The 26,801-nt window shown below is 48.5% G+C and overlaps 1 protein-coding gene across 1 annotated transcript in view; it reads left to right on the top strand.

Annotated features, from left to right (window-relative positions):
• The window catches only part of GLS (glutaminase), a 932,984-nt gene that overhangs the window by 852,595 nt on the left and 53,588 nt on the right, over positions 1-26,801 (top strand). The window contains exon 16 of the mRNA XM_085648790.1: positions 23,281-23,357. Within this exon, the coding sequence (XP_085504916.1) occupies positions 23,281-23,357 (77 nt within the window). The remainder of the gene's footprint in view (positions 1-23,280; positions 23,358-26,801) is intronic.

Raw genomic sequence — 26,801 nt, 5'->3', positions numbered from 1 at the left:
ACAACCCCCCCAACATCCCAAATCCTCCCCCCTCCCTGCACCCCTGCGTCAGCTTACAAAGCCCCCCCAACTTGCAGTGTGCCTGTCGCCCTATCAAAAACAAATCTACAAAAAGAACCCCTAGGGAGGAAAGAGCTCCGAACGGCCCTCCGCCACCCCCCCATTACTGCAGTTAGCCACAAGTCATTGTCCGGGGCAAAAATAAAAAGGACCCAACTCCCAGGGCATCACTCCTGCTCAGCCCGGCCACTGTCCAGTCCCGTGACACAGTCCCCGCCGGTCCGCCTCCGTGGCAGGGCGTCCAACCACTCTCCGGCCATTTCAGGCGAGTCGAAGAAGAAAGTCCGATCCTCATACACCACACGTAGTCTGGCAGGGAAAAGCATAGCGTACTTCAAATCCATCTCCCTAAGGCGTCTCTTAACCCCCAGGAAACACTGCCTTTGCTTCTGCACCATTTGGGTGAAGTCAGGATAGAAGTTCACAGAGGCATTCTGAAAGGGAACCGGGCCCGTCACCCTCGACGCTTGCAGGATAGCGTCCCGATCTCGAAAGTGGAAGATCCGGGCGACAATCGGCCTCTGGGGAGCTCCCACCTTAGGCCTCCCGCCAGGCACCATGTGAGCCCGTTCTACGGCAAAAAACTTTCCAAGGCCCTTAGGCCCAAGATGGTTCACCACCAAGTCTTCAACGAGTAGGTCCACTGAGCGCTCTTCCGAGGATTCCGGGACTCCAGTAATGCGCACATTGTTGCACCTGGCCCGACCTTCAAATTCCTCCAGCCGACGGGCAGAGAGGTCACTAGCAGTCCGCAGCTTCTCGACCTCCGCCTGCAGTCCCAAAACATCATCCGCAAGGCCAGTGGTCTTGAGGTCCAGGGACTTGACCCGCTCATTGGTTTTGGCCAAATCCGTGCGTATCAAGTTAACATCGACCAAAATCGTGTCCACTTTTTGTGCCAAGGCATCAAACTGACGCCCGATCGATGTTTGCATCCCCTCAATAGCCCCCATGACGTCCTGCAACGACAGCTCCGAAGCCGGGGACGAGTCAGCTTTCTGAACTTCCAGCGACTGTCCCGATCCACCAGGCGACCCCTTCTGCTGGGCATATCGATCCATATTGTTGGATTGGGTATAGCCTCCCCGCCTGGTAGCCTTGAATTTCGGCTTGTCAGCCTCTGCTTTGGCCGACATTGCAGACTCGATGTAGGCAATTACGGAGAAACGTCCCCCACCCAGCTAAATGAGACAGGCCGGGCCATCACTCAACGACCAGGGTCGGGCGCAAGTCCTCCAGATGTCCGTGGAGCCTCAGGAAGCGCTCTCAGGCCGGAGCCAACATAGGGCGAGAAAGTGAAAGTGCGGCGATCTCCATCCGCCGGTTCACACCCCACAGGCCCGCTGTTGTTCAATTAGAGGCCGGGCATCTTGCCAACGCGAGCTCCTGGCATCCCTCGGAGGTAGGCCGCAATCCGCCGTCGTCCACAACTCCGGTCCCCGGCGGGCGATTTTAACCCGGGCAGCGTCAATCGCCCCCGCGATGACTCATCTGCAGGATACCGTGCATAAAGACAGGATAAAGAACAGGATAGTTGACGGAGGGCGCGAGGGTCCCGGGAGCTCAAAGCTCACGCAGCCATCTTGATCACGCGCTAGGCTCCTCCCCTTTTCTGGCATTTTTAACCCACCTGTTTGTGAGGCCTCTTGTCCCCATAGTCCATTACACCGGAAGTGGCCAATAATATCCTTAAACATTAGTCTTGATGAAGTTAGGCTGGGATTAAATGGTAGTAATGGAAGTAAAGCCCCTGGCCCGATGGGGTCCCTATAGATGTTTATAAAACATCCCAAGATCTATGGGGCCCATACTTCAGAGTTTTTAATTTAACAGTGACTGATGGTATACCATCCACATGGGGTCAATCTGTTATTGTTCCTATTTACAAAAAAGGGATCAAATCGGAAGCCAAAAACTACCGCCCCATTTCACTTTTAGACTCCTCGGTAAAAGTGATGAGTAGAGTCTTATTGGTAAGATTAGAGGAGTGGGTCACTGAGAATGAGATTTTATCGCCAGTACAATATGGTTTTAGATGAGGGCTAGGTATAACAGAGCAATGTATTAATTTGGAGCTTTTAAAAGGCAAATATACTCGGGCAAAACAAGTGAGCTTATATTTATGTTTTGCAGACCTCAGCATTGCTTTCAACCTTGTTGACCATTCCATTCTTTGGCCAGTTTTGCTTAATCTGCGAGCCCCAGAACCTAATATTTTCTTTTTGGCAAGACTGTATGAGAGACCGACATCTCGAGTTACGTATGGTCAGCGAGGTGAGTGCACCCCCAATTTCGAGGTGAAACTCGGCATCCACCAAGGCTGTGTTCTAGCCCCACTGCTTTTTACTTTTTATAAATGAGGTTGACACAGTACTTAAATCAGTAAAGGCAGATGCACTCCAAGTTGCAGGTCAAGCTATACCGGTCCTTCTTTACGCAGATGACGCGGTGCTCCTATCTAGAACTCCGGTAGGCTTACAACGATTAATAGATAAGTTTAGAGCTTTTATTATTAGTAGAAAGTTGTTAATTAACAAAGCAAAAACATTCACTATGGTATGTGGCTTAAAACCTAAGACAGAACCAGGGTGGAAACAGTTAACAATTTTTGCTATTTGGGAATTACTTTTTCAAGCAAGGGTGACTGGTCACAAGAACAAATTAATATCCGTACTAGAATGCTAAAGAGCACACAAGGTAGTTTTCGTTTTGCATCCAAACTGGGAGCCCGCCGTATCAAGGATATGGGGGATTTCTATGAGGCCAGAAGTACCTCTATTGCATTATATGGCGCAGGGGTATGGGGCCACATTACAAACACTACAAGTTTCGCATTACAACTGGAGGAAAATTCCTTCTTAAAACGCTTGTTATGTCTGCCCCAGTCTGCATCTACAGAGAAAATACATCAAGAAGTGGGAATTAGATATTTATCAGACATGATTGCTGTGCGACCACTAATGGTCTAAAGATCCATTTGGGCCAAGGAGGAGACAAAATATACCCCAAAAATCCTTCAGGATTGTTTACAACTTGACAATAGTCTATCTATATCCTGGTTCAAATATGTTACGGACCTATATAAGGAGTTATTTAAAATTAAGATCCAGTGAAAACCTAGCATATGTGATAGGATTGTTCAAACAGGAAATAAAGGGTTGATTCTTGGCTCATAAAAATGAGACCCGTATGAGAAAAGTGGTGAAGCATACTACATTTTTGTCTTACAAAATAAATGTAGACAGTGGCGGTTTCCAAGGATATCTGTCTCTAGTCACCAAACCTTCGCACCGCTCCGTACTAACAAGGCTGCGATTTGGAATCGCTCATCATTTAGTTGCCTTTCCCGAAATAAAAAATCGTCCTGTAAGCCTATGCGACGAGTATTCCAAACAGAGCACTATACACTTTTTACTTTTTTGTAATTTTTATCGGAATTTTAGAAGTTTTTACTTAAAGCCATTGTTCAAGAAACACAATGTAAGTACAACTAATGCTGCTCTGAATCTATTAATTGCACTAAATGATCCGGAGATATGTTTCTATGTTGCATTATTCATTTTGAAATCAATTTATGAGAGAAAAAGCATTCCCAACTGATTTCATTGTGATAATTAATTGGATCGTCTGTATTTATATATGTTTTTTTTAGTAATAAGATTTAATTGTCTGCTAATATATGCTTGTGTTGCTTTTATGGTTGTTGTATATACCGAATAAAGCTTGCTGAACCGAACCGAAGTAGGGGTCGGAGAGAGGGAGAGCAGCTGGGAGGCGGGAGCGGTACCATGCTGGGGGAGGGGCCGACGGGGGCGGCAGGAAGCAGGCAAAAGGAAAAAAAGAGAAGTAAACAGAAAAATAGGCAAAAAGGCAAAGACCGAGGCTAAGACAGAGAAACAAGCAGAGAAAAGACAGAATAGACAGCAACAGAAGAAGGCTGACAGTGCGGACCAGAAGAAGAGCAGGATCTTCCACTGGACCACCAGGGATGAGGTGCAGACAGGATCTTGTGGGTGAAGGAAGGCCTTGAACACCTACCTGGAGACCAGAAGGCACTGTGGCCAGAGCCTTAAGGACGGAGCTGCGTGAGGGGAGAGCGGTTACCCTGACCAGCTGTACACTGCAGGGGTTGGATATTCTATTTCTCCATTAAAATTTCATTAGATTTCCACTCTCCTTCCCAAAGCTTCAAAAACGTAAGGCCTGATATACGAAAGGTATTTGCTCGCAAAGCCTGCAGTGTGCCAATTTGAAGGTTTTGTGATTGCAAAAACCAAAGTCTTAATGTACTTATCTGACATTAAGAAATGGATATGTGATTCTGGATGTCCATATCTGAAAGAAACACTGTGAGAAGTTGGCCTGATATGTAGTGCTCACTATTCTAGTGATCACTGTGTATCATTCCAAACGACCCTTATTGATGATTGGTTGTAAGTCAACCTTATAGACCAGCTATCCTAGTAGCATGGACACGAGCAGTCTTTAGGCTAAACTCTAGAGGGCGTGTTAAGCCAGCTGTTTTACCACCACATTTACCCCTTGAACACCACGTGAAAGGACACCACACAAGTTGTTATGAAAATAAAGGATATTTATTTATAACAAGACTACCCTGGCTCTTTATGAGTCAGGGAGCTAAGCACACTACAAAACTCTTACGAAAATACTTCAAGTTGCACAATTTACACAAATGCCCGAGGGGCACGAGAAACCATCTACACTAACAGTGAAATGCGAATGGTTAGAGTCTGGAGTTACTGATTCCGGAGTGATCCGATCAGTGGGACTAAACGACAAAGGAACTGGACACTTGTAGAGCGAACCTGCGATGGAGCACCGAAATGCTCGAGTTACCTAGCCCAGAGGCTGCGGCTGCGTGAAGTTCGGCAAGATGTCGGGAGTCCTCGTTGTAGTCTCGGGAGCCTGAAAGAAGAAGTTGCTGGCAGGCGACCAGTGTCGATGTTCAGCGAGATCCAAGCCTGGATCGGTGATGAAGGAAACCTGAAAGCAGAGGGGACTCAGTTCTCAACCGCTAGCCAGCGATCGTGTGGGCACCCGGAGGGTACCGGCTGAAGTCACCTTGACCAGGTGAGTGGATGGCGTCGGACTCGGCTGTTCCTCGGACCAGGAGGCGCGGCGGCGACCAGGATGGAGGGCGAGCTGTCCCACGAAGGTGTCTGCTGTCGATGATGCTGGGCCCAGGAGTGGGGCAGCAGGTCTTGGCAGTGGCAAGCCCACGCGGTAGAGTCAAGATGACGTCTGGAGTGGACCAGGAGGGTCCGGGGTACTCCTCTGTTGAAGGGGAGCAAGAGCCAATCTGGAGCAACCAGACCGGTGATGAAACTATTGTGGTGCGTCGTGAAGAGGGCCACAAGCCGGTCGGCGATTGGTCGGACAACGCGGTGAACAGCAAGGAGCGGAAGGGCCCCCACGCAGATCCCGTGGATGCTGGGGGGACAGACTTCGGTGCTGGAGCTGCTCAGGGTTAGGGCTTCTCAAACCCTAGGTACACTCACTCGAGGGTCCCTCGGTGGGCGTGCTAGATAAGCGTCGTGCAGGTTCTGAAGATAGCCGGTCCCGCAGGTCTCGTCACACCTACGACTCTCAGCTGGGCTGATGATGTAGGTAGAGGTCAGAGATGGCAGGGACTCGGGTCTCGTCGAGCTGGGCAGTCTTGATCCGTGGGAGAGACGTACAGCAAACCGCAAGCGCTTAGGTGGTGCCTGCTGGTGCAGGGTGGCTACTCCTTAGCCACAAGGGAGAGTCTTCAGAAAAGTCAAGAGTTCCTTTCGTGGAAAGTAGTTCAAGATTCAGAATTATCCAATTTAGGAAGGGGACTCGCTCCTACCTTTATTCTAAGAAAAGGGGCTGGCCCGTGACTAGGTCCTACCTATGGGTGGGGCCAGGAGGGGGGTGGTTACACCCCTATCCTTTGTCCGGCTTCGCCCCAGCTCAGGGGCACTGGTTTGAGCCGGGCTATGCACAGTGAGCACCGGGGTGCCACTTGCAATCACCTTCCTTTCAGCCCTGCCTACCTGGGATACACAAACCCTGTCTGGGATGGTGCTAACACCGCCCTTGACAGGAAACCCTTTGTCCAAGCTCCCCTCGCTGGAAGGTCTCCCAGCAGCAGGAGGTCAGACTTGTGTCTGGTGGCAGCATCCATTTTGTGATGCTGAGGCCTGAGTCAACTTTAACCGGGGTTCAAGGTTACTTCCATGTCGTGCCCCTCTAAAAAGGGGGGAATGCTAACCCCGTCGCCAGAACTGGCGAGGGGTTCGTATTCCAATTCGTATGACACCTTACTCGACATGTGTAGGTGATGCGATGCCAAAGTTAGCAAATAACCGCAAGGATTATAATGCATTTTAAAGTAGTTGGCCCGCGTCACCATGGAACGGCTTTTAGGACTTGGTTCCGCCAGCCGTCGACGGGCTCAGCTCGCGCCAGAGCACCGTCCCACATGATTCCCTGCACTCTGCCTTCAGGATTGATAATGCCTGCCATAGGAGTGACTGATAGGAATCCATGTGTCCATTTTAGGGTTAGGTGTAGGAATACTACACCTACAGCAACGGGTGATTACACCCCTTTGCCCCAGCTGTCGCGCAGCCAGTTGTGTCAGATTTGGCCGGCCATCCAGGGGTGGCATAATACATGCTGCAGCCCCTGGTAGGCCCTGGGTACACCGATGCCCTGAATACCTGTGGTATGCTGAGACAGGGACTGACAAGGCGGCCCAGTTCCAATTAGTGGATGCACCTAATGTACATGTGTGTTAATTTCGAGAGAGAACAGCTAGGCTGTGGGTCTGATTGGCAGGCCCACAGCCAGGGAAAGTCGTAAACCAATGAAGCAAAAGCAAAAAATCTGGGTGATCATAGGATTGCAGACCCTACTCTCCTACAAACACGTTAGTTAGATTCCTTACCTTAGAATATCCCCAGGCGTCAGACTGGATCCGGAAAGATTTTCGTCAGCAATACCCTTGCGCGTCGCCAGGCGTCGTCTGCGGCTCCGCGTCCGTCGTCGGCGCCGTGATCGCCGGGATGACGCCGTCAGAGTACTTAGACACCGCCCTCGCGCGCTGACATCAGTTCTTCTTTTTCCGCGCCAGTAAGCGCAGATCTGGGAAGAGCATACCCTTTTAATCACTTTTTGACTAAACTTTTTGAACTTTTTTGGTTCCCATTTCGAGTCGACCTCGACTCCTGGTGCCGGTAGGGATGCCCGGGTTCAAGCCGTGCGACGCCTGTCACCGCCTGATGTCGGTCACGGATCACCACCGCCGGTGTCTCTAATGCCTTGGGGCTGACCATGATGCCGAGTCGTGCCTTGACTGCCGGGCCTTGACCTCGAAAGCTAGGCAGGAGCGGTCCCGCAAGCTGCTCGAGATCCGGCAGTCGGCCGCTCAAGGTCCCGGTCGAGGAGGAGGTCGAGGGACCGGTCGGGGAGCTGCAGCCATCACCACTCGTCGGGGTTGAAGTCCTCGCATTCCAGTAAGTCGAGGCGCAGCAAGAAGTCGAAGAGGCGACATCGCTCTTCTGACTCCCCTCGCCGGTAGCGCGACTCGGCTGAGGGTTCGGGTGGGACCACCCGCGCGGCTCCTTCGGAGCCGCAGGGGTCGCATCCGGCCCCACACCCTCCGGTCCCTGGGCCCGATGCGACTCTGGCAGAGATCCGAGACTTCCTCGTGGCCATGAGGAGTCTCGCTCCACCGTCGAGGCCTGCCAGCGCGCCTTCGGGCCCCGCAGGTCCGACTGGGAAGCCTAGCGAGCCGGCGGCGACTTCGGTCCAGACGCCACAGGCCCCCTTGGGATCCACGCCTGGATCCCGGTCGATGCCGGTCGACCATATGACCCGTCCGCCGGCGCCGACCCCTTCGGTGCCGCCCCCGGCGCCCTCTTCGGACGACGTCGTCCCCAGGTTTAGTCCCGGTCCGGGCCCAGCGTCGGAGCGGCGCCGCCCGGCGCCGTCCCCGGCGCCGATGGATGACAGATTCATCTACCGCCCAGCTCCGACCTTTCAGCCTGTCTACCAGTAGTCGGATGACGGGGACGACTGGGAGGGGTCTGAGGATCCTCTGGCACAGCAGTGCCAGTTAAGCCAGGACTGGGAAGAAGAGCTGGGGGATGCCAGTGGTCTTGACACCTCCCCTGACACTGGCTTCATCTCTCCTCCCTCCGTGGCTACGGAGGAGGGTGCTACCTATTCTGTGGTGCTGCGCAGGGCTGCCGAAGCCCTTCATCTGGAGCTCCCTGCAGTGGCCGTCAGGACTAATCTCCTCACTGAAGTGCTTTAACGGCCAGTAAGCTCCTTGGAGCCTCTACTGCAGTTCAATGAGGCACTGACGGACGTTCTGATGGGCACCTGGTCCAAGTCCTCCACAGTCCCTCCTGTGGACCGGAACGTGGTCCGGCGCCACCGCCCCGGGCGACCCCAGCTTTCTGTCGGTGCACCCCACCCCTGAGAGCCTGGTTATCCAGGCCTCTACCTCCCAGACTGGCTTCCCGTCCGCTCCTCCTGATCGGGAATCCAAAAGGTTGGAACAGTTTGGGAAGAAACTGTTTTCCTCCCTTAGTTTGGGGTTGCGGTCTATCAACACCGCGTGCCTTTTGGACCGTTACACCCACTCCTTGTGGGATACGGTGGCGGACGTGCTGCCCCAGTGTCCGGAGGAGGCCCAGACACGGCTCGCCCAGGCTCTTGCCGAGGGGCGGATTGCAGCACGGTACTCGATACGATGTGGGCTTGACACAATGGACTCGCTAAGTAGGGCAATGCGACCACGGTGGCGATTCGTCGCCACGCCTGGCTGAGGTCCACAAATTTTTCCAGGGATGTCCAGAGCACCCTCATGGACATGCCTTTTCGATGGCTGTTGCCTTTTTGGCGACAAAGCGGATAGTGCGCTGGAGCGCTTTATGGACTCCAGGGCTACGGTCAAGTCGTTGGGCCTCTCGGCCTGCACCCGCAAACTGCCAAGGGGGCCATCGAGCGCTTTCCTGGCCCAGAAGAAGGTCGGGTTGTTATTCCCACTACTTTCTGGTTCCCAAGAAGGGCAAAGGGGGCCTACGACCTATCTTGGACCTCAGGAGCGTCAACGCCTTCCTCCGGAAGGAGAAGTTTAAGATGCTCACCTTAGCTCAGGTTCTGGCTGCCCAAAACCCTGGAGACTGGATGGTAGCATTGGACTTGCAGGACGCATATTTCCACAACCCCGTCCAGCCGGCCCACCGGCGTTACCTGCGGTTCACGGTAGGCCACAAGCACTTTCAGTTTACCGTGCTCCCCTTCGGCCTCACCAGTGCCCCTCGGGTGTTCACGAAAGAGATGGCGGTGGTTGCAGCTCATCTGCGCAGATTAGGGCTTCCAGTCTTCCCCTATCTCGACGACTGGCTGTTGAAGGCGGGCTCGCCCCAGACAGTCGTTTCCCACCTCCAGACTACGACCAACCTCCTGCATTTGCTGGGTTTCTCCATCAATGTGCCGAAGTCGCATCGGAGTCCCTCTCAGAAGCTCCTTTTCATCGGAGTGGTTCTGGACTCGACGCAGTTCCGGGTCTATCCTCCGGAACAGCGGGTTCACAATATTCAGGCTCTGATTCCGATATTTCAGCCTTTGTCCCAGATTTCAGTCAGGTTGGTGCTGCAGCTGCTGGGCCTGATGGCCTCCTGTATCCTGCTGGTACATCACGCCAGATGGCGGATGCTGGCTCTGCAGTGTGACCTGAAGTTCCAGTCGGCCCAACACCGAGGCAACCTGTCCGACCGTGTCCTGATCTCAGAGGGCCCTGCAAGACAGTTGCAGTGGTGGCTCACGGACCACGATTGGGTCAGTGGCAGATCCCTCTCCCTACCCCAACCGGAGCACATAGTGGTGACGGATGCGTCCCTCCTGGGATGGGGGGCCACATGGGAGAGGCGGAGATCAGAGGCCTCTGGTCTCCGGCGGAGTCCCGGCTCAATATCAACCTCTTGGAGCTGCGGGCGATCCGGCTTGCACTAAAGGCATTCCTTCCCTCTGTCCGGTGAAGTGTAGTGCAGGTGTTCACGGACAACACCACCGCCATGTGGTATTGCAACAAACAGGGCGTGGTGGGGTCGTGAACCCTTTGTCGGGGGGCTCTGCGCCTCTGGACATGGCTGGAACATCAGGGCATCACCCTGGTGGTTCAAAACCTGGCTGGTTCTCTGAACGCCAGGGCAGACGAAATCAGCCGCCAGTGCTTGATGCATCACGAGTGGCGTCTGAACTCGGATGTGGCGCAAGGCCTCTTTCGGCAGTGGGGAGAGCCTTGGTTAGATCTATTCACCACCGAAGAGAACGTGCAATGCCATCAGTTCTGCGTGTTGGAATTTCCAAGGCGGCACTCGCTCAGCGACGCTTTTCGTCATGAGTGGAGTTGCGGTCTGTTGTACGCCTTTCCGCCTATACCACTTCTGCCCAGAGTGCTGAAGAAGATCAGGCACGACCGGGCAAAAGTCATCCTTGTGGCTCCGGATTGGGCACGAAGATACTGGTATCTCGAGCTACTCAGTCTGTCAATCGATCCCCCGATTCGACTGCCTCTTCAGGAGGACCTTCTGTCGCGGCAGCAGGGGACGGTCCTCCACCCGAACCTGTTTAGCCTCCACCGCCATGCGTGGAGATTGAGCGGCGGCAGTTGATGCCATTTGACTTGCCTCCTGAAGTATGCAATGTCATTCTGGCAGCCAGGCATCCCTCCACTAAAACGGTATACTCCTGCAGGTGGAATACATTTGTGGCACGGTGCACAGCAAAGGCTGTGGATCCCCTTTCCGCCTCTCTTTCTGAGGTTTTCCTCTTTCTTCTTTCCCTGGCCCAGCAGGGCTCTGTTCTGGGCACCCTCAAGGGATGCCTTTCAGCTGTTTCTGCTTTCTTACGGCTCCTGATCAGCCTTCTCTTTTCAAGTCCCCTGTTGTTGCTAGATTCTTTAAAGGCATTACTCCTATGTTTCCTCCTGTCCCCTTCGTAATGCCTCAGTGGGATTTGAACGTGGTGTGCGCTCCTTTTGAGCCACTTCATAATTGTCCTCTTCGTCTTCTGACTCTTAAGACTGCTTTCCTGGTTGCCATCACCTCTGCTAGACGGGTGAGTGAGCTCCAGGTTCTCTCTTCTAAGCCTCCTTTCCTCTCTGTCCATCCGGACAAGGTTGTTCTCAGGACTTGTCCTTCCTTTCTCCCTAAGGTGGTAACTGCCTTTCACATCAGCCAGTCTGTTACATTGTTCACCTTCTTTTCGCCTCCGCATCCCTCGAAAGAGGAAGAGAGGCTCCACCGTCTGGACCCAAAACGAGCACTGTCCTTCTATCTGGACCATACGAAACAGTTCCGGGTGGACAACCAACTCTTCGTTGGTTACGTGGGCGCTAAGAAGGGGCGGGCAGTGCACAAGCGGACCATCTCTTGGTGGGTTGTCTTGTGCATTAAGGCCTGTTATTCCTTGGCTGAGAAGGAACCTCCTGTGGGGCTGCAGGCCCATTCCACTCGGGCCACAGCGGCTACTACTGCCCTGGGTCGGGGAGTCCCTCTGCAGGACATTTGTCAGGCAGCTACGTGGGCCTTGCTGCACATGTTTGCTAAGCATTACTGCCTGGATAGCCAAGTCCAAAGAGACGGCTTCTTTGGCCGTTCCGTTCTCCAGGACTTCCTGGTGTGATCTTGGTTCGCAGACCTACCACCGGGGTTGGTATTGCTGGGGTATCTATTCTAAGGTAAGGAATCTAACTAACTTGTTTCTTTCAGATGAACAAGTTACTTACCTTCGGTAACAATATATCTGTAAGAAACATTAGGTATTCCTTACCGCCCCACCCATCCTCCCCGTTCTGCGAACTGATATCTAGGGTTAAGGTCATCCCTTTCAGGGCCCTAGATTCATGGCACCAGTTTCGGTCTCTTGCATGGCTCTGCGTTCCTGGCGCGGAAAGCTATGTACAAGAACTGACGTCAGCGCGCGAGGGCGGCGTCTAAGTACTCCGACGACGTCATGCTGGCGATCACAACGCCGATGACGAATGCGGAGCCGCAGACGACGCCTGGCGATGCACAAGGGTATTGCTAACAAAAATCTTTCCAGATCCAGCCTGACGCCTGGGGATATTCTAAGGTAAGGAGTCTAACTAACTAATGTTTCTTACAGATATATCGTTACCCAAGGTAAGTAACTTGTTAATTATTACACCTTGTGACTCATAAGGAATAAGTGGCATGCATGAGGTGCACCAACTTCCTTCTGGGAAACACGGATTTGAATGGTTTGCAACTGGTATTGAGTTTGCAAGCCATTCATTGGATTACTAATAACGTCTCCATTGAGCAGCACAATTCGTCTGTGAGCGAGTCGGTCGGACAGGATTGGACTCCGGAAACGATTCAGTCGACACGGATGAGATCTTGCCATCGTAGTTGGTCGTTCGGAGCTGGTGATGACGCGGTCGGAAACTTAGGCTTCGATTCGGATTTGGACTTTCCGGTACCCGTATGGAGGCCTTCCTAACGAGATTGTAATCGGGCCCTCAATGTTTCATAGAAATATTTTTCTTCACTTTAAATTTCTCCCATTTAACAAAAGAGGGCTGTATTTTTCAGGTATTAATATGGTAGTGTCCGGGACTGGGAGCAACAGGCCTGCTTTTTGTAAATGTGACACTTTGAATTGGGAGAAAATGAAAATGAAAACGTAACCTAATCATTACTGTCACTTTTCATTTTAATTTTCTATCATTTAAAAGAATTCAGAAACATAATTTTGTTCTCACACTCCAATATTGAGTTGACAAGGACTTGTTTAAGAGTTAAATACCTCACTGCTTCAGTTCTTGACCTATGTTGCCTGGGTCATAAATCTGACTCCAGCACTGCTCATTATCAGGCCCTGCTATCTGCAACCTGAAGATAATAATTTTAAAATAAACAGGCCTTCCCTTAACTTTAAAAGGAATATGTGACCCTTTGATTTTTTTTTTAATGAACTTAAAGGTATGCGCTACTCTGAAGGTGTCAACTGCGCCTTTGAACAGTGTGACACTGGGACAATACTTAGTCATGGGGTTAACATAAATATGAAATTGCACATTCCTCATGTTTTTGTCTTTTTTTTCGTTCACATGGAAAACATTTTCATGTAAATAGTTCATTGCCCTTAACCACCTGCAAAATTGAGAGTGTGGAGGGTACGTTTACACATTTATTCCACCGCTTAACACCTACTTAAAATAAGCATGAGTTTTCCTGCAATGAGTGCCGGCAGAGGCATTGGCAATGACCAGTTACTTACTGGTAATTGTTCTTTCCAGATAAACCCCCAGTGCCCTACCTAAATCTTTCAAACAAAGATCCTTTTCCTTTTCTGACTGCGGAGAAGGGCACAATATCAGCCGAACTTTGAACAATGAAGGAGACCACCTTTGGGACAAACTGTGGAACTAGGACTTAAGCATTAACATCAAGTCGCAAGAAGGTATGGGAATATTGAAGAGTGGCTTTTTGAAATGGACAGATGTCAACAACCTAAGTAGTAAAGAAGCCCTTCCCTTAAATTGAGGGTCTCTAAAGGCTCAGTGCAATCCACTGAGCCCTCAATGTGGAGATCGACAAACCCAGATTCAACATTGGCTGGCTCAGCTAATAATCATGAAGACTGTATATTAACACACCGTGTGTTAAATGACTGTCAATGTTGCAAATAGGATATATGGGTGCACAGTCGTCTAGACTGTTGGATTAAAGATGCCGCTTCTTGAGAACAGCCCTGGGCCTCCAAGTTCAACCTTTCAACATCCAAGCCCACAATGTGAGTCTCTGCACGGTTGGCCAGGACAACTACAGGCCCTACAGAGGATAAGGATCAAATGGAATGGCCCAATGAGGAGTGATAGCCAGTTGTAGAAATAAAGGATACCATGGGTGATGGTTCCACATTAGAATCATCAGCATAGCCTTTGCTTCGTACTCCTTCCCCTTCTGCAACACCCTTAACATTAGGAGAATTATGGAAAAGGCATAAACACATTCTTCTTTCCAAGGAAAGGCCATCTCATTGATTCTCCAGGCCCTCTGAGATGGCATAGCTGTGCAGAACCCTGGGAGGAGGAAATTCTTCTCTGAAGCTAAGAGTTCCACTACTGGGAGGCCAAACCTCTTCTCCAATTTATGGAATGTCAAATTCATGAAGCCAGTTGTGTCGTTGACAGCAACATTTTCATTCCCGGGACGGATAGACTGTCCTTATGCGCAACAGTTTCTGCTTTGCCCATAAGCAAATTCTTACACCAGGTTGTTCAAAGAGTGGACTCTGCAACTCCCCTAATGATTTATATAGCTCATCACTATCTTGTTATTTGTTCTGATTTGTACCACTTGATGAGCTATAAATGGTGCAAATCTGAGCAGAACCAACTGTACTGCTAGGTTTGTGGCCACCAGGAAGTGTTCCAAAACAAGGTGCCCTTACCAAAATGAGTACTTCCGTTTTCTCCGAATTTAGCTTCAGACAGTGACTGCTCATCCAGCTGACTACTGTTCTCATGCCATTGTTAAAACAATGTGCCACCTCTTTCACATTACTTGCGATCAACACCACAATCTGTGTGCCGTCTGCATAAGAGATGGTTGAGAAGCCAAAGGACCAGATCTGCTTTGCTAGGGAGCCACGTAATGTGGAAAAGTGTAGGATTTAATGATGACCCTTGCAGGACACCGCAGAGCAAGGAGAAAGTTTTGGAGGTAAACTTTCCAACGGAGGTCGACTGCTCTCTATCAGAAATAAATTAACAAAGGAGGTTGTAGGCTAGTCTGCTGATCCCAAGCCCCAAAAGGCGCTTCTTCAGGACTAAGTGACTCACGGCCTCAAAGGCGGCAAATAGGCCCAAAAGGACCACCGCAGCCTTTCCTCCGTTGTCCATGATGTGTCGTATCTCTTCCTTAACGACTACCAATGCTGATTCAGTACTATCGCCTTTCCTAAAGTCAAACTGTGCTCCATCCAAAATCTCGTTTTAAGCTAAATACTTAGCGAGAGCAATATTCAAATTCATCTTGAGGATTTTTGCTGTCCTAGGGAGATGCGGGATGAAACAATAGTTTTTTTTGTCTGCACCTGTATCAAGGGAAGATATTTTTAGCTTTATCGACACCCATAAGCTAAAATAAGTGACGGGTAACATTTTTCCCGGTGCCTTGCAAATTTTCAGTGTTTTGCACTCCAACTATTGTATAAATAGAATAGAAAGGCAGCATTGTTCGAGGTGGAATGAAGGTAAATAAACAAGCCCTGCCATGCAAGATCTGCTTAGTTTGAGATACGAAAATGTGTTACCCATACTGCTTTCTCTTGCAGTGTTAAGGGGGGCGGATTAATCTTTTTTTTTTACGTGTTCATATTAACTAATTTGCACCACAGTCACTAGAAATTGTGCAGGTAGTGCCGCTGGGACATGAATGGGGTTCCCAAGCTTCAAAGGCCAAAGCTCTGCACATAATAAAACACATAGAAATGCTGATCTCCTTATCTGTAGATCAGTGGCCCTTGAAGCTGGGGTACCCGTAAAAGTCCAGCATCCGCATTGGAAGCACATTTTCTTATCTCAAAGGAAACGGTATGTGACTGTGTGTGTGTGTGTGTATAACAGGCAAGCAGTTCCACAAATATGATAACCAGTGCCTGAGCTAAGAATAAACAAACACTCACATGCAGGGTCCCCTCCTGTCACATGTTAAACGCTTAAGCTCAGGCAAATGAAAATTGTTTAAAAAAACACATGAAGGATGTGGCAGAGATGCAGTTGCAAATAGTGGTGAAGGGGAACAGATGTCAGAGCCAGCAACAAAAGATGCACCCTGTAGAGTGCCTCAACAAACAAGCATAAGTGTTTAGCCATGCAACACATGATGATGTTGCACCAAGGATATTGTGCTGGATAACTAAACACTTATAAAGTCCCAACGGCGAGACCTATTGGTTATACCAATGCTTGTTTTATCTAGGTTTCATGCCTCTCTGGGGGTACCCACCCTCTCTCATCCCCATGACTCATCATACTGCTTGTCCCGACTTCTCCGCCCCACTTTTTTAGCCCACTTACTTACAACACCCCATGAGGTCGGACCCTGGCTCATCCACCACTCGCAGCACCATCTCCCTCCCCTCTCCCCATCTCCCTCCCCAATCCCCCAATCTCCCTCCCTCCAGCAGGCTGCTTACTCACGCGGGTATTCAGCCCTAGTCTCTAACCCTCCCGCGTGACTAGCGTTAAATTCCTTACGCTCAATGTGTGAGGGCTCAACTCGCCTAATAAAAAGAACAAGTGTGGTGGTATCTCCTCCAGCAGGATGCTGATGTGATTTTCTTGCAGGCGACGCCCCACCTAAAGCAGGGCACCCCGTATATGGCACATCCCAATTATCCCATCCGTCCCTGGGCCTCTGAAACTTCTAAAAGAGCCAGAGTTGTTATTTTCTGCAAGGTCTCGTTCTGTTCTAAGCCCCTGTGGGTGGTCCGGGACAGAAACTGCAGTTTTGTGAAGCTTACTCTACAGTGTGGTTCGTGCCCCTCACACTTCTGAATGCATATGCTCACAACCATTCACCAAATATTCTCGATATAATCCAGTGAAGACATGCATAAAATAAGCATTAGCAAAGCCAATATATCTCGCCGTCCCTAAGCCTCTCTGTAAAAGTTGTTACCAACCACATCTTAGTAAACGTCTGTGCTGCGTGGAGGAGATCCACCAGATGCAACATGGAGACTCCTCCATCTTTAGTAAAAGGAAATAACTGGGCTGCAGATATCTCCTCACACCAGGACCCCAGTTCTCTCCTCACACCAGGACTCTAGTATGACTGTACCAGCTGCACTGGCCACTGGGGATACTGATGTACTCAAGTTGTAGCTTCAGCAGCGCTGACTTGCCCTCGTGTCACAAAGTGTATCACTTTCGCCCATCCCAGCTTTTGAGCCACAATCGCAATGCTTGCTGAAACTGTAAGCGCAGATGTGCGTAACGTTGTAGGCTGAAAAAGCAACAAAGGCTGGAAGCCCCCCTAATGACGAGGAGCCTCTGCATAATCATGCTGTACATGTCCATGCTGTAGATGCTGCGATTTGCCAAGCTTAATTGAGATCACTGACATAACATCTTACTGCAGCCAAATACAACTTCTCCCGGGCAGAAAGAAAAGCAGAGGGAGGGGGTGACAGAAAATCACAGGATATGGAAGAGGCCTGTCAGACTATACCATAAAAACACGAGAACCACCCTAAAATACCATGGCAGACTTTTTATTTTTGCAGTTGTATATAGTGCAAACTCGACCCGAATGTATTAGCACGTTTTATATGAACACCAGTTAGTTACGTTACACAGGGACACATTCATTTTTGGTAGGCGCGGAGATTACGTGATTTGCCCAGAATCACACGATGTTGATCCGAAGCCGAGACTAGAACCTTGTTTCCCAGCCCCAAAGTCGCCAGCTCTGGCCGTTAGGCCACATCGTCCCCTTGAGACACCGTGCTGTGGGTGAAAATCACATTAGTTCAGAAAAGTGACCCGTTTTCTCTAGCACAGAGGCAGACGCCACTTCAATACACTACTAATTCCAGCAGATACCGATGCAGAGCCACAGGGTGATCAACAACTTTGTACGGGATCGCAATAAAGGTGGGGAGCTTAACTAAGTGAATGGGAGGGAGTAACAATAAGGGCGGAGAGAATCAAAAATGGAGTGTTGGCTGGGAGCAACACGGAGGGCATGGGGAGGAAAGCAAACGGAGAGGAGTCAGAACAAGGAGTGGAGTGCAATGTGGTGTTAGGGAATAGAAGCACACAAGGGTGGAAAAACGGGCAAAAGCACAGGAGGGTGAGCGCATCAGAGGGACTCAGAGATGCTCACAAGCAACCGGGACAGAGGAACACGAACACTGCAGTTGAGGCAGCACACGAGGGAGACCGATAAAAACCACGTACTCTTGTTGAGTGCGTAAGCAAATAGAAACAAGACAAAAGTAAAAGAAAAGCGGAAGAAAAGTGAAGAACCAGCAAGAAAGTGAAAGCGAGCATGATGCATGAGAAAAAAAAGTGGGAGGGTGGGGGGAGTGCGGCCGAGAGCAGGGACACGCATCGTTTACCTTGCGGGAGCGAGCGTGATAATTGCTTACACATGGCGCCGCTCGCTACCGCAAGGGAATCGCCAAACATGCACACGTTGCCATTCAAAGCAATGCAATGCGTGCACGTTTTTGCCTGAAAAACTGAATCGATTTCTAAAGGTCTCCTCCTATGCAGCGCATGCGCACTGCGTAGGCAAGACCTAAAAATGACTCCTAAAATTGCGAGCAGCAGAAGGACACAAGTACTTGGGCCATACTCTAGGGGAGGGTCACCTGCAAGAAGAGGGATGCTGACCGCAGAGCTGACCAGCTGGAAGCAAGCAATGGAGAGTGACTTTAAAGCCCACTAATTGTAAATAATGGGAGGGCTTCAGGCCCACCAACAGTAAACAAAATGTCTCGAAGAGACAACACATTCTCTGTCTAATTGAGACCTAACGAACAGGAGCACAACTTACCTGCGTTCAGATGGCGCACTCGCAGAAAAAATAATAGGATGTGAGGTGAGTGTCCCAAGCTTTTGTACTGACAGGATGTATGCTGGGGGCCGTATTGTGGAGGGTTGGAAAAGATATTCTTTAAACTTGGTAATTTATCTGGTGAGTGGAGCTAATGCTCAATATGTAAGACTGTGGCGGGGGAAGAATGTAATATTTTAAATACACAAAGTGGTACAGATGTACTAAGATCTGTCCAAAGTAACACTGCGCTAAAATCTCCCTTGTTGCATCGCATAAATGGGCAAAACTTGCTCTGCATTGCATTTACATGGGATTGTACACCTTTAACGTCGTTGGTCACACTAACCTAAAAATCCCTTGCTTGTATGATGCTTAGCATTACCGTTGCACCACGGCTAAAAAGCTGACCGAGTATGCCGTTCTTGTGTTTTGGATTGAAAGCACACTCTTATGTACAATTCTCTTTGCGCAGATGTCTTCCCAAGAATAAGTCACGTAATCTTTGTAATTTTTGGGAAAAAATGACACTTTTTGCGTGGAAATCTCATGTTTCCTTTTGCCATGTGTTTGCACCCGATTTCGGTTGGTGCTAGGATTCTAGTCCCGATCGGAGTCCTAACTTTGTAGATGGTGGGCGCATTGGTATTATCACATTTTCATGGCCTGCTGATAGAATCACCTGCATTCCTACGTGCATCCCATGTTGACGACAGTGGCAATTCTTTCCATTCAGCCTTTTTTCTGCAGTGGTTAGTGCCCTTTGTGACAGAAATATTTCACTGATCTGGATTAAGATAATTGTCATCTGTGGATGCTGATGCAACTTTTGTGCACCACTTCAAGTTTTAAAAAGCAGCCAATTAATGTCAATATTGACTTCCATGACAGCTGTGTGTGGTGTTAAGAGGCCTCCATCACAGCCAGCATGGGCTCGAATAGTAGGCGCTCCTCGAAAAGTTTACACCTGCGTTGCTGAGGGTATAGTGGGAAGCCTGGTGGGGGTGTGGCCGCCATCATCCATCATAATTTACGATTCACCGCCCTAACGTTCTCTAGCATCACCTCGGTTGAGAGTCTTATTCTAAAGCTTGAGTCCCCTTCTTCCTCCCTTATCTGTGCCCTCTTTTATCGGCCTCCCCAATCCATGCCTTCCTTTCCCCAGCTGGTTGGGGATTTGATGTCCCAATTAGTTATCAACAACGCTAAACTAATTTTAATAGGTGACTTTAACTATTGGCCCTCTGACCCTAAAGAATGCTCTAATTCCCGGGAATTCACGGACCTTCTCTCTGGTCTCAACTGCACCCAGCATGTCCATTCCGTCACCCACTCTAAAGGCCATATTCTAGACCAAATTTGGATGACCAATCTGACCATTTCCTCCCTCTCCATACTCCCTTGTCCCTGGTCCGATCACTATAGTATCCAATTCTCCCTGGATTTGCCTCTCGCAGTTAAACCTTTGACATTGGGTGGGCTCCAGGCCAGAAATTGGAATCGAGCGAACAAAGCTGAGTTTCGCTCCTTAATTTCTACTTCCATCCCCGCAGAAGCCGACTGCCTCAACAATCAAGCAGACGCCATTAAACACTGGCTCATTTCTGCTAGTAATATTGTTGCTCCCTACAAACTCTCCACCCTCAGACGACCTCACGACGCTCAGCGCTGGTTTTCCAACGATTTAAAACTTATGAAACTCTCCCTTAGACAAGCAGAACGCAGTTGGAGACGAAACTACTCCCCCGAAAAGAAAGCCATCTTCATGGGACTTCTACATGACTACAAAAAATCCATAATCGTGGCCAAATCCACATATTTTTCCTCAAAAATCACGAATTCCACAACCAAAACAAAGGATATTTTCGCCATCGTGAATGAATTATGTCTACCTGATCGAGTAACTGTCAAACCCCTCCCTACTCAACAGTTATGTGATGCCCTCAATGAGTATTTTGTGCAGAAAATCGCCACCATCAAACACAGTATCCCTCCGTCAACCACTTCTACAGTCTTGGGGCCCTTGCCTAAGAACACGCAAGTGCTGGATCAGTTCCTTCTGATCTCAAGAGAGGATTTTCTCACACTCATAAAAAAGGTCGGCTCTGGTTCCCCTACGGATCCCTGTCCACCCCCTTTTCTCCAAGAAGCATTCTCCTCCTGTCCCGACCCCCCTCTTGCACTTCTTAATAAATCTCTAAAACTAGGCTTAGTCCCGGACTCCTTTAAAATTGCAGAGGTAGTTCCCATCCTAAAAAAGCCCAACGCTGACCCCTCTAACCTCATTAACTATCGTCCCATCTCTCTTCTCCCTTACCTCAGTAAGGTCCTCGAAGCCCATGTTACGCATTGCCTCAGCTTCTTCATCGAACGTTCGTCCTTTCTCGATCCCCAACAGGCTGGGTTTAGACCTGCCCATTCCACCGAGCTGGTCCTACTCGCAGCCATGAATGAGCTCAGAAAGGGGGCCGATAACAACTCTTCTCAGGCCCTTGTCCTTTTGGATCTTTCTGCCGCGTTTGACACGGTCGATCATAAACTTTTGATCGACCGTGTCAGGGAGGCTGGTATCCATGGTACGGCTTTAAAGTGGATCTCTTCTTTTCTCGATAACCGGTCGCAGGCGGTTCGTCTGGACTCTTTCTCTGCTAGGAGGACCATCGTGTCCTGCGGGGTACCTCAGGGGTCCTCCCTTTCCCCTCTTTTATTCAACTTGTACATGTACCCCCTGATCCATTCCCTCCACAGCTTTGAGGTCACCTGCTTCAACTATGCGGATGACCTCCAATTAGTTTTCAAAATTGACTCCTCTCCCACTTCTATGGCAAGTTTTCAGGCTACCTTATGTATTATTAGCGATTGGATGAACTCCAGCCAACTCAAACTTAACCCTGATAAGACCGAGTTGGTCTTGAGCGGCCCTTCCAATCCGTGGAATAACAACTTTTGACCTTCAACATTAGGTAACCCCCCTCTACCTACTGAATCCGTGAAAAGCCTCGGCGTAATAGTCAGTAATGATCTGACTATGAAATCCCAAATCAGCGCTGTGACATCCTCCTGCTTTTTCCATCTACGCAGAATCCGCAAGATTTCTAGATTTCTTACCACCGAGGCTCTCACTGTGGTTCTCATGGCTTTAGTTATCTCGCGTATTGACTACGCCAACTCTCTATATGCTGGTATTCCAGCGTACCAACTTCATCGCCTCCAAATGGTGCAGAATCAGGCCGCCCGTCTCATTTTTCAGCAACCACGCAATCAACATGTTCGTCCCCTGTTGAAAAGCCTCCATTGGCTCCCGGTGGCCAAGCGCTGTATTTTCAAATTGGGCTGCACCATCTTTAAAGCCCTAGCCGGTCTCGGTCCGACCTTCATCACCTCTTTGATCCTTCGTTACACTCCTTCCCGTGTTCTTCGCTCTTCCCACTCTAACTCTCTTGTCGTTCCTCCCTACAAGCGGAAAAAACACGGCGGTCTAAGCTTCTCATTTCTTGCTCCTCAGATATGGAATTCTTTTCCTCTAGAGCTCAGACTGGAAACTTCTCTTCCTCGCTTCAGAACTCTTCTCAAAACTCTCCTCTTCACTCAGGCCTACCCATAACACCTGGGCCAGTACATTGTTGTCCTCTGTCCGACAGCGCCATGAAACCGTTGGGTGTACGTGCGCTTTATAAAAACTTTTAACATAACATTTAACATAACATAGTGCCTAAGATTGCACTTAACAGAAAACGGACTTCAGGCTAGGAACCCTTCAGGGCATGTTGTAACAGGTAATATCAAAAAACATTAAGTGGAAGTTGGTTTCTCAATTTGATAGTATATAGTTGTTGGACATTAGCCCTTTTCCTTGTCTTATCGGACTTTTGTAGGTGCCAGGGTAGTGCAATAAACTCAAAAATGGTTACCATTATTGTTAAGTGTTCTAAGGTCCTTCACATTTATTTTTGCCACAGTCGTTTCTCATTTCATAATGTCAGAGAATCTGGTGCCTTTTTAGAACTCCAACCTAAGCTATGTGCAGCTTAAACATAAAATGTTTTTGTAAAGTGCACATGCACACCGTGGGACATTTTGGCAGTGACTAACAGATGTTTATTGTTACTCTACTCATTTTATTGACATCGGAAGGATGAAAGGTTGAGTGGACCTACCAGGAATTGAACCAGTGACCATGTGATCAGACAGATTCCTGGAGTGAAGGTGTTAGTCCTCTTAGCCCCCAGTTCCGGCTTGTATGTCTTAGTTTAGCTAAGACAAGCTATAAAAAAATACACTGTGCCATAATTATGGTCTAAATTTTGCTTCCTCAGAATAGCCCACCAATTCTACATCTATGCCAAAAAGTGGAACGTTTCACTGTTTACTCTTTGACGTCTACGTTGGAAGTTTGGTCTTAAGGACACAGACGGGCTACCTAATTTTATAGAGTTTTAGGTTGTTGAAAGCTGGTGGTAAGGAGAATAGTTCAATACAGCATATGAATCTGTGGAAGATACCAGACTGCATAACCGCAATTACAGGTTAGTAGTATTTTCTAACTTAAGCTTGAATAAAACGACTTGCTCAAATTTCATCAAATCAGATGCAATTAGTGTCATGTAAATTACTTTCTCAGGTTTGCCTTGTCTTCAATGGACATGGAGCAGAGAGATTATGACTCCCGTACTGCACTGCACGTAGCTTCAGCAGAAGGTAAATATTTTTTTCTCTGTGTCTGCTTTATTTTGAAGTCCTAGGCAAAATACTTGATATGAATATCATATTGCATTAGGAATTAATTATACTTTACAGAGCAATAGTCTCTAAATTCACATTAATCTTACAGACTTGCATAACCGATGGTTGCAAGACACGTGTATACCCTTAATAGAAAGTGATTGACACTCAGCTCTACAGCACACACAGAGTACCTCCAGGAATGGTCGTTTTAATTACAGCAATTTATTTTCTAACATAGAACATACCTTACCTATCAGAGATTCGACAAAATGTACTCTACAGTTCCCTCAAAATAGACTTGATGAGATATTCCAGAGGCTCGTTTCTACCATTGGAACAGGCCATGTGGTCATAAACAGCCAAAAATTAGTATAAAGAAATGTATTCTTCCCTTAGACCTAGGGGTTGAAACTCCCAGATCTGGTATTTACTATGTGGCTCCTAACATTATAAATCTGGCCAGATTTATGAATGCAAGTCATTATGATAATAATTTTATAGATCAAATCTTAGGAGAAAAAAAGTACACTTGTGGTTTGTTTAGGAATAACCAAGCACAATTATAAATTAGTTTGATACAGACCATTTAAGAGATTGATTACACATTATAACTAGTTATGTAGAATACTACAAATTCCTTATGTGCACGCAGAAATACCTATAAATATTGTTTGGAACAATCTTGGTATTAGGGAAATGAGTCACTGTGGCTATTATGGTATGGGCAGAGTTGGTAAGTGGTTTTTGAATGACTGCCTTGTTATATGCTATCAGAGTTCCTGTAAAGTAGGAACACAGGCAGGCTTGGTTAGATTCTCTTATATTCAGATCATTGCTATTCACGTTAATGAAATAGAAAACTCTTGGATACTTGTGGAAACCTTCTCTGCAGAAAAATTAAAATACAAAGGAATTGGGCAATGTGTTAAAATCTGTCTACTATAAACAACAATCTAGATCAAGTGATTACTAACATCGAATAGGTTCCTGTAAGAATTTTCAAATGCAGAAGGAGGCATCTAGAGAGGGGCACATTAAAAAATGCTCTTATTTACTCAATGACTCCTCCATTATATCCCCAAGCTTTTGCATAAGCAAAACTAGAACGTTCATAATCAGTGTCCTAGATGTTCACGACCACAACAATAATGGCACTTAATTTTTACCTACATTGGCTAATCCATGATCCCAGATACAATTCTAGTGCTAGCAGGTAATTCAAGAAAGATATATATATTAGGAAAAAAGAATTTGATAATACATAACTTGCTGCATAAGTATGATAATATATAGGAGTCCTTTAAGTGTATTGAACTGATTATGAATTAAGAGAGTGACCTACAGAAATGTTTTTTATTTGATGGATACTTCTTACCACAGATTCCTCATCTTTTGAATATTCCCCAGGCGGAAGACTGGATCCCAAAAATCTTCAGCAGTACCCGTGTGCACCAGTAGGTGGTATTGTGCAGCTCTTTGCCAATGACCTTCCCATATATAAGCGCCACCCATGTGTGCCTGGTTACATACCAGTGTGCAAGGGGAAATGTCATCCCCTAAAACCACCGGGTTCAAAGTTTGTTGGGACTGTCGCAAGCAAATATTTGTGACAAATCCCCACCAGATTTTTCTTTGGTTCTTGGGGTCAGACCACTACTCCAAGACCTGTAGCGGCTGCGCCTTGGTGAATTCATGGCCACCCAGGACAGTGAGGCAAAGCTGTATGTTGCCAAGCACTGGAACCTGTTGAGGTCAAATGGAAGGTACTATTCCCACTCCTGAAGTCGTTCCCGTGGCAGATCTATGCCAGGGTCAAAGTCCTCTGGTAAGTCCAAAAAGAAGCATAAGAAGTCCAAGCAGGACTCATCCTCTTCACACCACTCTGAAACTCTTGAGAAGGCACGTGAGTGTATGCATTCCTCTCTTGTTTTGCTCCGAGCTTGATCTCCTGCAGAGCTAATTCCAGCTCTCATCCCGTGGCACCCCAAGATTCTGAGTCCTTTGGCAACATAGCAGCAACTCCACGAGTGTCATGAAACTATTGCTATTTTCGGGATGCAGCTGGCTCCAAAAGATGGAACACCTGGACCTGTTACAGGCCCTCCAGTGGTTTCAGTTCTAACATCAGTTTGGCTCCACAACCCACGCTAGAGACTGGAGCCTCAAGAAAGGGCTTAGATCATCCATATTCTTTTTGGCACAGACTCTGATAATGACCATTATGAAGAAGGAGATGAATTTGCACAGCCATATACTGAGGAAAACTGGTATGATGAGCTACAAGAAGCCAGTGGACTGGATACTTCTCCAGATACTAATCTAGCCTCTCTCCACTAGGGCCAGCTCATGAAGAAAGCGCCTCCTTGGCAGTTGTAATGGGAAGGGTGGCTGAGATATCTGATAGAGACTTCTAGCCGCAGATTCCTTACCTTAGAATTATCCCCAGGCGTCAGAATGGATTCTGAAATTTTTCGAGAGCAGTATCATTGCGTGCCACAAGATGGCGTTGTTCGACTCCACGTGGCGTTGTCCACGCTGGAAGTGACATGCGCTGTCCCTATATAGGTGTCAACCCAGCACACTGAAATCAGTTCCCTTCTTTCCACGCCAGTCAGTGCAGATCCGGAGAGAGATACCACCAGTCATTAGAATTTTTGTCGAAGTTTTTGGAGATGTTTCTTCTGGGGTTGCTTGGATGTCAACTAGGAAAGTTGGCATCAAGCCCTGCAAGGTCTGTCAATGACAGATGTTTGTGACCAACCCACATCTTGTTTGCCTATGGTGCCTTAAGTGCAAACATGGAGTGAAGTCCTGCGTCAACTGTCGGCCTTGAGAGAGCGGTCCCTCAAGCAATGGTCTTGTTCCCTGTCAAGAGGAAGGTCCCGAGATCGGTTGCGGAGTCATTGATCTTCGTCACAGTCAAAGTTGTCCGGGCGTTCAGGTGAATCCCACAAGAAGAAAAAGAGTAAGAAATTGAAGAGGTCTTTGACTTCACCCCGTCCGTTGATGCCTTCCAATGAGACAAGGGAGCATCGTCATTCATGGCCTGGCTCTGCTTTTGAGCCTGCGCTTGGGCTGCCTCCATGCCTCTGAGTTTCTGGGAGCCGGAGCTACTCCTGCACAATTCTGTGAATTTTATGAGGCCACACCCCTTCTGGTTCCCTGCCCGCTCGTCCGCCCCTGCGCCAGTCGGACCCTTTGGATCCAAAGATGGATCCGGACCAGCACAAATTGGGCCCACTTTGACCTTCTCCGACGCTAGTCCCGATATCGACACTCACGGCACCGATTGGAGTCTTGTCCTCCAAACCAGACCCTAAGTCCCAGAGGTCACCACCCTGTTAGGCTGCAAAATATTTTAAGTAATAATGGTCTCACTGAGAGATAGGAGTGTTTTATTGTTCATTGAAATTTATA

Source organism: Triturus cristatus, chromosome 3_2 (assembly GCF_964204655.1).
Source record: "Triturus cristatus chromosome 3_2, aTriCri1.1, whole genome shotgun sequence".
Lineage (NCBI taxonomy): Eukaryota > Metazoa > Chordata > Amphibia > Caudata > Salamandridae > Triturus > Triturus cristatus.
Note: the sequence above shows the minus strand (reverse complement) of the source record. Positions and strands in the feature narration are given on the sequence as shown.